The sequence below is a fragment of the Homarus americanus genome, unplaced genomic scaffold (genome assembly GCF_018991925.1).
Source record: "Homarus americanus isolate GMGI-L3 unplaced genomic scaffold, GMGI_Hamer_2.0 scaffold24523, whole genome shotgun sequence".
NCBI classification, from domain to species: Eukaryota; Metazoa; Arthropoda; class Malacostraca; order Decapoda; family Nephropidae; genus Homarus; species Homarus americanus.
In genome coordinates this window covers 5106996-5119531 of record NW_024744357.1, presented here as the reverse complement: position 1 = coordinate 5119531, position 12536 = coordinate 5106996, and the positions used below count along the sequence as shown (strand labels likewise).

At 45.7% G+C, this 12536-nt stretch overlaps 2 protein-coding genes across 2 annotated transcripts; both read left to right on the top strand.

Moving 5' to 3' along the window:
• Positions 1–893: 893 nt before the first annotated feature.
• Positions 894–8317, top strand: LOC121877764 (sericin 1-like). The gene is made up of 8 exons (XM_042383621.1): positions 894–984; positions 5766–5911; positions 6101–6250; positions 6656–6925; positions 7011–7177; positions 7369–7531; positions 7578–7743; positions 7845–8317. The coding sequence occupies exons 1-8, from the start codon at positions 894–896 to the stop codon at positions 8063–8065; spliced, it is 1374 nt and encodes a 457-aa protein (XP_042239555.1). The 3' UTR covers positions 8066–8317.
• A 795-nt stretch (positions 8318–9112) lies between these two features.
• On the top strand, positions 9113–11173 carry LOC121877768 (transcription factor HES-4-like). Its single transcript, XM_042383627.1, has 2 exons — positions 9113–9270; positions 9963–11173. The coding sequence occupies exons 1-2, from the start codon at positions 9199–9201 to the stop codon at positions 10929–10931; spliced, it is 1041 nt and encodes a 346-aa protein (XP_042239561.1). The 5' UTR covers positions 9113–9198; the 3' UTR covers positions 10932–11173.
• Positions 11174–12536: the final 1363 nt, after the last annotated feature.

Genomic DNA, 12536 nt, shown 5'->3' with positions numbered 1-12536 from the left:
TCTCTCTCTCTCTCTCTCTCTCTCTCTCTCTCTCTCTCTCTCTCTCTCCCACACACACACGTCCCTCAAAGGTAGGTAGACCATCTAGTCCAACGAAGCGAAAACGGTGATACATCTCACTGAATTACTCCGGAGATAAAACAGCCCAGGTCCCTCAACAGCTGTGGGAGGCAGAGACTCTCACGAGGTGCATATGTTGATGTATTTCCTTCCCCTTAACTGTATGGGGTTAGTAGACTGTATTTAACTGTCTAGTCTAACCCATTTTCACCCCTTTAACAGTCTAGAATAGCCCCTTTTCATCTCCCTTAACTGTATGGGGTTAGTAGACTGTATTTAACTGTCTAGTCTAACCCATTTTCACCCCTTTAATAGTCTAGAATAGCCCCTTTTCATCTCCCTTAACTGTATGGGGTTAGTAGGCTGTATTTAACAGGTTGGAATCACCCATTTTCACCCCTTTAACAGTCTAGAATAGCCCCTTTTCATCTCCCTTAACTGTATGGGGTTAGTAGACTGTATTTAACTGGTTGGAATCACCCATTTTCACCCCTTTAACAGTCTAGAATAGCCCCTTTTCATCTCCCTTAACTGTATGGGGTTAGTAGACTGTATTTAACTGGTTCGTATCACCCATTTCTACTCCTTTAAGTGGATCATGTAACCCACTCTCATTCTCCTTAACTGGTGGAGTTATTAGACTGTATTTAACTGTCTCCCATAACTCAAGAGACTCACATGGTGCACAAAATGGTTACTAAATAACTCTCTGACTTTACCACGAGACTGATTATATTTTCTGTTGCCTTAAGTTTTTTGAGGTCAGGAAAGAATCATTGCTCTGGTGCCACTGAATTGTCTGAATCTTTGAGAGAATTGGGATCTTGGTATCAATGAATCGTGTGAATCATGATACTGAAGGCCAATTTACTTCGCGAGGACCAGTTAGTACTCTCGAGGACCAGTTAGTACTCTCGAGGACCAGTTAGTACTCTCGAGGACCAGTTAGTACTCTCGAGGACCAGTTAATACTCTCGAGGCCCAGTTAGTACTCTCGAGGACCAGTTAGTACTCTCGAGGACCAGTTAGTACTCTCGAGGACCAGTTAATATTTTCGAGGCCCAGGTGGAATTGCTGATCTAACCCAAGTGACACTCGAGGTTTCATGAGCTGCTTCTGATTAATGACATCCCTTACCTGTATTGACGCGACTCAGGTGATTAATCGCCCACCATTTACACCTGACGAGAGAGAGAGAGAGAGAGAGAGAGAGACCCTTGACCAAGAATTTTCGGATCTGGATAATGAAAGTAGGTCAGTCAGATCCTCCTCCAAGCTTATCCAGTTTCAGTTTTCCACCCTATATCCCACGGATTTTTTTTCCTAGGAGAGTTTCTAATTAATTTTTAACTCTAGGAATATCACCAAATAAGATCCCATTGTTATTATTTTTTCCCCAGGTGAGACTCCAACGCCAGATCCAATATCCTTTACATGTTCCTCCCATTTAGAAGTCATGAAGGGAAATTCATCTTCTTTTTCCCAGGCGAGCCTCCGAGGTGCTCATAACAAGAAGAGTCACAAGCCAAAGGACGCGACACCTACACGGGATCTCGATTGCTGTTAAACTTTCCTCATAAGTCATTTTTATTAGCGAGTTCTTTTACAACGATGTATTGAGGTCAGGTAGAGAGGGAGAGACAGATATTTACCCGAACAGGTAAACAAGTTGATTTATTTTCCTCCAAGTGTCATGTTTGTGGGTGTTTGTATGTGTGTATGTGTGTGTGTGTGTGTGTGTGTGTGTGTGTGTGTGTGTGTGTGTGTGTGTGTGTGTGTATGCGTGTGTCTGTGTGTGTGTGTTTTTATATATGCCTGCGAGTGTGTATATGTTATGGGTCCGTTTGTATGTATGTATGTATGTATGTATGTATGTATGTGTGTATGTATGTATGTACGGTAATAATCATACCATAACTACACACGAACAAATACTATTATGTACACCAACAGCCAAACATAATTAAATAAACGACAGACCATAACAAACACACACACACACACACACACACACACACACACACACACACACACACACACACACACACACACACACACACACACACACACACATGAGATATATTGAACGAGGTGGGCAGGAGACGGATAAAAATGGGCCACAGAGAGGAAATTAAGTAAATAAACAGAGATTGAACGAGGGCATACACACACACACACACACACACACACACACACACAAACACACACACACACACATGTTTATTTATATAACTCTCTACTTACTCTGTTCGTCACCTTGGCTCTGAACCCTGTACCAATATCACACGGGTTGGCTGATCGTTTGCCCTGAGTAGAAATTTAATGTAGTGTTGCAAGAATATATTAAAACTCTTGTACCGTAGATATTTTGAACTTTATGTAGATATTGAATTATCCTGTAGTTTATTGTGAGTTAGATTAGTTGTTTAGATGTTAGAGGGTAACTTAGGAATTTGTTGAGGTGTACTGAGTTTGTTGTTGTTACCGTGTTACTTTACAACAACTAAAATATGTTGTGTATAATTGATTGATAATTATACAGTAGTAATTATTAACCAGCAAAAACTAAGCTTGTTTTGGTTATTTTAAAATACAGAATTATCCAAAATAATCCACAAATTTGAATATATAGTTTTTAATTTAGACTTTTTTTTCGATGATTCAGTAAAGATAAAATATTAAGAATTTCTCTATAAAATAAATAAAAATAATTTAATACATAATTTTCGTTTCTGTTTATAACTTTATTTAGAACAAATTATTCATATTTTTATGTTAAATTTATTCTGAATGTTTCTTTTAAAAATTCATTAACATCTTTTATAGAAATTTCATTATTTCGAGTCGTATTTTAACAATGAAATTTCCATTACAAGTTTTTACGTCCACTACAATATATTACCCCAGTGACCACTAATGTTTTTGTTATTGTGACTTAGATACACATATTAACTACCAGATTGGGTAATAGATTTGTCACCTCGTCAACAATAGAATGGAACAACTCACACCCAACGTAAAATAGATATTTTTTTACGAGTATTGTATCATAAAATTCCTAGTACTTTCCTCACTCGGGTACAAACTTCTGGTTGGTTAAGATGCCTTGATCATTTATTCATAACGAGTCACTTTATCTTAAAACTGTCAAACGTAAGTATTCCAGATAATATGATACTATTAGATATTTTTTCAATGGAATCCTCAGGTACAGATCAACAGATATACCAGAATAGTTTAGTCAGCCAAGAAATATTTCGTTTTCTCTAATGCTGATCTAAAAGAAAACTTATAAGGGAAACTATGTTATTTTGATATATTAAGGGGTAACTCTTCAAGATGTTTATTACACCTCTTAAATAAAACATTAGACCAATACCAAAAGTTTAATGGGATATAATGAAATATTTGTTAGTTACAAGTGTACTGTACCTGTTGTCTTATGACTAATTACAGGTGTTCCAAGTGTCCTAAATATATAAGATTACCCTACAATCATCATAGAAAACGATTCTTAACGCAAACTCAAGTAAATTGTTGCGTTTGGTTTGTGTGTGTATAAAGTGCTAGTTAAGTTAAGTTAACATTGAATTGGTTACACTAGTTGTTTCATATAACGTCTACTGAATGAATGTTAAATTGTGTCGTAAATGTTGTTATATTAAGTTATGGTTTGTTATTTTGATTCGTTAAGAAAATTCCGGAGGTTTTATTTTAGTTTTTTATGCAAGAAAGATACAAGTATACAACAGGGTTATACAATTACGTTGGCCTCCTCCACCACAACCACCCACAGGCCTCCATCACAACCACACTGGCCTCCACCATAATCTCCCTGGCCTCCACAGCAATAATCTTGGCCTCCACCACCACAACCAGCCTGGCCTCCACCGCAACCACCACCTGGCCTCTACCACTCCCTGGCCTCCACAGCAATCACCCTGGCCTCCACCACAACCACCACCTGGCCTCTACCACCTCCTGGCCTCCACTCCTTTGGCATCCACCATTCCCTGGCCTCCACTGCTCTATGGCCTCCAACACTCCCTGGCCTCCACCAACCTCTGGCCTTCTTCCCCCTGGTCTTTTTTCCCCTACCCTCTACCATCCCTTGGCCTCCTTCACTTGGCCTCCTTCCCCCTGGCCTCCACTACCACCATCCCTTAAGGCAACGGATGCGGCGACAACTTTGAACTCTCCACCACGTGTTTCTCCCTCCCCCTCCTCCCTCCTCCCTCCCCCTCTTCCCTCCCTCCCTCCCTCACCTGTGTGTGTAAGTGAGAGAGGAGAGATGAGAGAGAGAAAGGGAGAGGGAATTAGAGAGGAGAGAGATGGATAGTGAAAGGGATCGAGACAGACAGACAGACAGACAGAGAGACAGACAGACAGAGAGTAATTAACAAATAATGATCGCCAGGTGAGAATAGAACACCCACCATTTTATATCACTAGTTATCCAAGTTATTGTTTATATCAATTAATTACAATAATAACAATGACAAATTAAGGTAACTCATTTATGATAACACCAAGTACCACATTTTTTATCTTCTTAATTTAATATATAATAACAAATTTTTTTCCCGTTTAACTTTTTTCCCATTTAACTTTTTTACCCATTTAACTTTTTTCCCATTTAACTCTTTTCCCATTTAACTTTTTTCCCAAATTAATAAAAAAAATAAACCATTTAAATTAGTGATTAATTATTGACAATGATTAATCACTTTCCCTCCATTACTATAAGACTTCAGGTAAGACTTGTTATAATTATGTTAATTAGGCTCAACAGGTAAGGTCTCTGAGTACAGGTAACAAGGTCTTATACTAAACGGCACACGTACAGTACACAGAGATCATAAGACTTTTCTCTAATTAATGTCTCTTAGATTTTAAACGCTAATTATAAGTCAGCTACCCAAGTGGTTTTATTAACGTTTTAACATGAAGTTTATTATTTAACGAGATAATTTAACAAACTCTAGATGGTAATTATGCATTATTAACAGTAAGGTATAGACCCCTAACTCGTGTGGTATTGTTCAATGTTTTAAATCTTGAAAAACCAAAAAAATAAAAATATTCTGGTGATTTACAGGAACATTTCTGAGGTTAAACCACTAATTTCCCTGCCCTAAACCTCCAGCCAATCAGAGTATAGATGACATAAAAACAACCAACCAATAGGAAACGAGGAAAGCGGAAGTGAGCTGCAAATTACTCTGTGCTTTGTTGTTCTAGATGATCCCACTATGGTGCTTACCTGAGGCGCCGAAATGTGTTCAAATAAATTTACCTCATTTAACTAACTTCTTACTTAGTTCCTACCTATTTATAACATTTGAGAACACTTAAATAACATCAAAGTTTATATCAATTATGTAGTTAAGGATTTATATCAATAGGGAAAAAAGAGAAGTTAAAGTTTGATGATGATTTTTAAAACCTGCCGATAGTCTGAGGGATAAGAGGTTCGTGTGTGCGCGTGAAGCAGTGGTCGACGGTCGTGTGGTGGTCGTGTGCAGGTGGGTACTGAAGCGTGACTCCTCCACACACACATCCTGGACCCAGAGGCGGCGTGAGTGAGGCATAAGGACAGGTTGTGTGGTGTAGTCAAGTTACCTTCTTCAGTAGAGTTGTCTGTCTCGGTGAGTCTTTCTGCTGACGAAGGAGCTCTAGTGGTGCGAGTCTTAGTTATGGCACAGGCGGTGTAGACTCCCAGATCTTCACTAGTGACACAGGCGGTGTAGACTCCCAGATCTTCACTAGTGACACAGGCGGTGTAGACTCCCAGATCTTCACTAGTGACACAGCAGGTGTAGACTCCAGATCTTCACTAGTGACACAGGCGGTGTAGACTCCCAGATCTTCACTAGTGACACAGGCGGTAGACTCCCAGATCTTCACAAGTGACACAGGCGGTGTAGACTCCCAGATCTTCACTAGTGACACAGGCGGTGTAGACTCCCAGATCTTCACTAGTGACACAGGCGGTAGACTCCCAGATCTTCACTAGTGACACAGGCGGTGTAGACCCCAGGTCTTCACTAGTGACACAGGCGGTGCAGACTCCCAGATCTTCACAAGTGACACAGGCGGTGTAGACTCCCAGATCTTCACTAGTGACACAGGCGGTAGACTCCCAGATTCACTAGTGACACAGGCGGTGCAGACTCCCAGATCTTCACAAGTGACACAGGCGGTGTAGACTCCCAGATCTTCACTAGTGACACAGGCGGTGTAGACCCCAGATCTTCACTAGTGACACAGGCGGTGTAGACTCCCAGATCTTCACTAGTGACACAGGCGGTAGACTCCCAGGTCTTCACTAGTGACACAGGCGGTGCAGACTCCCAGATCTTCACAAGTGACAGGCGGTGTAGACTCCCAGATCTTCACTAGTACAGCGGTGTAGACCCCAGATCTTCACTAGTGACAGGCGGTGTAGACTCCCAGATCTTCACTAGTGACACAGGCGGTGTAGACTCCCAGATCTTCACTAGTGACACAGGCGGTAGACTCCCAGATCTTCACTAGTGACACAGGCGTGTAGACCCCAGATCTTCACTAGTGACACAGGCGGTGTAGACCCCAGATCTTCACTAGTGACACAGGCGGTGTAGACTCCCAGATCTTCACTAGTGACACAGGCGGTGTAGACTCCCAGATCTTCACTAGTGACAGGCGGTGTAGACTCCAGATCTTCACTAGTGACACAGGCGGTGTAGACTCCCAGATCTTCACTAGTGACACAGGTGCTGTAGACTCCCAGATCTTCACTAGTGACACAGGCGGTGTAGACTCCCAGATCTTCACTAGTGACACAGGCGGTGTAGACTCCAGATCTTCACTAGTGACACAGGCGGTGTAGACTCCCAGATCTTCACTAGTGACACAGGCGGTGTAGACTCCCAGATCTTCACGAGTGACACAGGCGGTGTAGACTCCAGATCTTCATTAGTGACACAGGCGGTGTAGACTCCCAGATCTTCATTAGTGACACAGGCGGTGTAGACTCCCAGATCTTCACTAGTGACACAGGCGGTGTAGACTCCCAGATCTTCACTAGTGACACAGGCGGTGTAGACTCCCAGATCTTCACTAGTGACACAGGCAGGTGTAGACTCCCAGATCTTCACTAGTGACACAGGCGGTGTAGACCCCAGATCTTCACTAGTGACACAGGCGGTGTAGACTCCCAGATCTTCACGAGTGACACAGGCGGTGTAGACTCCCAGATCTTCACTAGTGACATAGGCGATGTAGACTCCCAGGTCTTCGAGTGACACAGGCGGTGTAGACTCCCAGATCTTCACGAGTGACACAGGCGGTAGACTCCCAGATCTTCACTAGTGACACAGGCGATGTAGACTCCCAGGTCTTCACGAGTGACACAGGCGGTGTAGACTCCCAGATCTTCACTAGTGACACAGGCGGTGTAGACTCCAGATCTTCACTAGTGACACAGGCGGTGTAGACTCCCAGATCTTCACTAGTGACACAGGCGTAGACCCCAGATCTTCACGAGTGACACAGGCGGTGTAGACTCCCAGATCTTCACGAGTGACACAGGCGGTGTAGACTCCCAGATCTTCACTAGTGACACAGGGGGTGTAGACTCCCAGATCTTCACTAGTGACACAGGCGGTGTAGACTCCCAGATCTTCACTAGTGACACAGGCGGTGTAGACCCCAGATCTTCACTAGTGACACAGGCGGTGTAGACTCCCAGATCTCTCACTAGTGACACAGGTGCAGACTCCAGATCTTCACTAGTGACACAGGTGTAGACTCCCAGATCTTCACTAGTGACACAGGCGGTGTAGACTCCCAGATCTTCACTAGTGACACAGGCGGTGTAGACTCCCAGATCTTCACTAGTGACACAGGCGGTGTAGACTCCCAGATCTTCACTAGTGACACAGGCGGTGTAGACTCCCAGATCTTCACTAGTGACACAGGCGGTGTAGACCCCAGATCTTCACTAGTGACACAGGCGGTGTAGACTCCCAGATCTTCACTAGTGACACAGGCGGTGTAGACTCCCAGATCTTCACTAGTGACACAGGCGGTGTAGACTCCCAGATCTTCGCGAGTGATACATACATACATACATACATACACATACATACAGTAATATCCTAACATGTGCGTCGATATGCTGTGTTATACAGATACCTAACCTAACCTGACCTGACCTGACCTAACCCAACCCAACCTGACCTGACCTAACCTAACCTAACCTAACCTGACCTAACCTAACCTAACCTAACCTAACCAACCTGACCTGACCTAACCTAACCTGACCTGACCTAACCTAACCTACCTAACCTGACCTAACCTAACCCAGTATTATATATAGTTAATAGATACGTCATTATTATAGACTATAGTAATTTGTTATGTAATTATATATAGTTATTTAGTTATCTGATGTATTTATATTAATTTGTATTATATTGAAGAGAAACGTGTGATGAGTGAGGGGCTGTGGTGACTAGTGAGGAGCCTTGGGGAGGTGTGAGGAGCCTTGGGGAGGAGTGAGGAGCCTTGGGAGGAGTGAGGAGCCTTGTGGAGGAGTGAGGAGCCTTGGTGAGGAGTGAGGAGCCTTGGGGAGGTGTGAGGAGCCTTGGGGAGGTGAGGAGCCTTGGGGAGATGAGGAGCCTTGGGAGGAGTGAGGAGCCTTTGGGGAGGAGGAGGAGCCTTGGGAAGGAGGAGGGCCTTGGAGGGTGAGGGCCTTGGTGAGGGAGAGCCTTGAGGTGTGAGGGCCTGGGGAGGAGAGCCTTGGGAGGTGAGGAGCCTTGGGAGGGTGAGGAGCCTGGGAGGTGAGGGCCTTGGAGGGTGAGGAGCCTGGGAGAGGGCGAGGGGAGCCTGGGGAGTGTGAGAGCCTTGGGAGTGTGAGGGCCTTGGGGAGGTGAGGGCCTGGGAGGGTGAGGAGCCTGGGGAGGAGCCAGAGGGCCGAGTGAGGAGCCTTGGGGAGGGAGGTGAGGAGCCTTGGGAGGAGGAGGAGCCTGGGGAGGAGGAGGAGCCTTGTAGCAGTGAGGGCCTTGGGGAGGAGTGAGGAGCCTTGTGGAGGAGTGAGGAGCCTTGGGGAGGAGTGAGGAGCCTTGGTGAGGTACAAGTGAGAGGTGAGAGAAGATGGGAGTCCTTGAAGGCAGTGCAAGCAAGAGTACTCCATCAACACCTGGCCCACTGAAGGAGAGTAGACGGGTGAGTGTCTGTCTACCTGTCTGTCTGTCATTAACTTATTACTATTATTAATATTATGATCATTTTATTAATTAATTATTGATGTTATTATTACCTGTGTTGATATTGGATTTATTTAGGATATTTAATTTTAAGGTGATAAAAATGGAGGCGAAGGTGTGGCTATAGTGGGAGGATGGTGGTCACTAATTGTAAAAAAGAAGTAGTAGTAGTAGTAGTAGTAGTAGTAGTAGTAGTAGTAGTGGTGGTGGTAGTTGTAGTTTTCGTATTAGTTGTTGCAATACTAGTGATGGTAGTGGTAATATTACATTATTTTTGAAGTCTCTCTCTCTCTCTCTCTCTCTCTCTCTCTCTCTCTCTCTCTCTCTCTCTCTCTCTCTCTCTCTCTCTCTCTCTCTCTCTCAGTACTCACACGTCTCCCTCCGTCATCACACCTATCCTCCGTCAGTACTCACACCTCTCTCTCCGTCAGTACTCACACCTCTCCCTCCGTCAGTACTCACACCTCTCCCTCCGTCAGTACTCACACTTCTCCCTCCGTCAGTGCTCACACCTCTCCCTCCGTCAGTACTCACACCTCTCCCTCCGTCATCACACCTCTCCGTCAGTACTCACCTCTGCCGGGGTATCACACCTCTCCGTCAGTACTCATTAATTTTCTCCGTCAGTGCTCACACCTCTCCCTCCGTCAGGTCAGGAAGCCCATCATGGAGAAGAAGCGTCGTGACCGCATCAACACTTGTCTTGACGAGCTCTCCTCCCTGCTGGCTGAGGACCGCCTGACGAAGGGTACTGAGAGCAGGAACCCCAAGCTGGAGAAGGCAGACATCCTGGAGCTGACGGTCAGGTACTGGCAGACTGTCAGGAGCATCAGCAGCGTCAGGAACATCACTAGCGGAGGAGAGGATGAAGGCGAGACGGTAGGGAAGGAAGACAGTTGTTATCTGACGGGATATAAACAGTGTATACGGGTGGTAGACGGTCTACTTAGTACCTGTCATGAGCCTGGGACAGAAACCCTCCGTCGGGGACTCCTACAGCACCTGTCCTCCCGCGTCCAAGAGCTCACTCCATCACCTTCACCGTCAGAGTCGATTTCTGCTACGACAGAACACAGCGGTGACACTAAACCTGCTGAAACTACTCCATCAACTTCCTCAGCGTCTCCTGCAGCCGCTGAAGAAAACACTCCTTCTTCAGTACCTCCTCCAAAGTGCCTCACACTCGTCCCAGCTCGACTCCCTGACGGCGCCTTGGCACTTCTCCTCCAGGAAGGTCCTCTTGATAGTCAACCCTCAACGACTAACACCTCCCACCTCCTGACGACCACACACGGCGAACAAAAGACCTCACCCGTCGAGACTCACCATCAAGACCTCCTCCGGCAGCAGAAGAACCCAGTGATCAAAGTCAAGAGCCCCCAGAAGCTTAGTGTCCCCCCCAACACGCCCCCAGGATCCCCCCCAGAGGTAGATGATGCCCCTAGTGCCACCTCCTTACCAGAACAGCGACAGGGACACGACCAGGCTAAGGAGGACCTGGCGATGATGGAAGAGGAGGAAGAGGAAGAAGAAGAGGAGGAGGAAGAGGAGAAGATGGAAGAGGAAGAGGAGGGGACGCCGATGGACTTGTGTGTTGATCGTGTATGGAGACCTTGGTAATGGACTTGTGACGTCACTGAATTTAAACGCTCCTATTGGTTACTCTAACACACACACACACACACACACACACACACACACACACACACACACACACACACACACACACACACACACACACACACACACACACACACACACACACACACACATACACACACAATATATACATATGTGCATGAATAAAAAGCTATACTCGATATATATGTAGTTTTAAATCATTAATAAATACATATAAATTATCTTCATTTCTTAAGTATCCCCTGATGTAGAAAATGGACCCGTGAGAGAGAGAGAGAGAGAGAGAGAGAGAGAGAGAGAGAGAGAGAGACGAAACAAGAATATAAATACAAACTAGACAATAATAGAAAATAAAGATAATAGCAAAAAATGAATAAATAAGTAAATAAATAAATAATAAGATAAGATAAGATGAAAAATTAAGAAGACGATAAACAAACGGATAAAAATATGATAATAATAAAATAAATAAAATAGATTAAATAACTCAACTATAAAAAATAATTACGACAGAAATTAATTAAAACGAAAAAATAAATTTGTTTTCGCTATTTTCGTTGTTTAGATATTTTTTTTTTTGGGGGGGGGTTGTCTAATCCCTTTGGTCACCCTTCTAAAGTTCACCCCCCCTCCAAGGTCACCCTCCTCCACCCTCCAAGGTCACCCCTCCTCCAAAGGTCACCCTCCCCTCCAAGGTCACCTCCCCCTCCAAAGGTCACCTCACCCTCCACCCATCACCCCACCCATCACCTCCTCACCCCCCCTCTCCTCCTTTTCCTCACCTCCTGCTTCTCTCAACATTTCCCTCTACCTCCTATCTCCTCCTTCCTCCTTCCCTATTCTTTGTCCTCCTCTCTTCCTCTTTCCTCCTTCCCCTCTCCTCCCCCATGTCGTCGTCAGTCATGCAGGAGTGTCATGCGCTGACAGACGGACTGACACATGACTCATGACCAAGGAACTTCAATGGTGACTCGTTAGGGGGAGTAAGGGAGGGGAAGGAAGGAGGAGAGCAGGGATGGGAGAGAAGGGAGGAAAGAGAGTCGGGAAGCAGGGAAGGGAAGAAGGGAAGTGGGATGCAAAGAAGACGAAGAGAAAACAATAACAGCACTCACAGCACCATGGGCAGGGGCAGGGGGGCAGGGGCAGGCAGGGGCAGGTGGGCGGGCGGGGAGTGGTTAGTGGGGCTAATGAGGGGCCTCGATTTTCTCATCATTACCTGTGTGTGCAGGTAGCGCGTGTTGTGGGGGTAGCGCGTAGTGCGTGTTGTGGGGGGGCGCGTGTTGTGGGAGGTAGCGCGTGTTGTGGGGGTAGTGCGTGTTGTGGGGGTAGGCGCGTGTTGTGGCGCGTGTTGTGGGGGTAGCGCGTGTTGTGGGGGTAGCGCGTGTTGTGGGGGTGGCGCGTGTTGTGGGGGTGGCGCGTGTTGTGGGGGTAGCGCGTGTTGTGGGGGGTGGCGCGTGTAGGTAGCGCGTGTTGTGGGGCGTAGCGCGTGTTGTGGGGGTAGTGCGTGTTGTGGGGGGTTAGGGCGTGTTGTGGGGCGTAGTGGTTGCTGTGGGGGTGCTGAGTTGTGGGTAGGTGTTGTGGGGG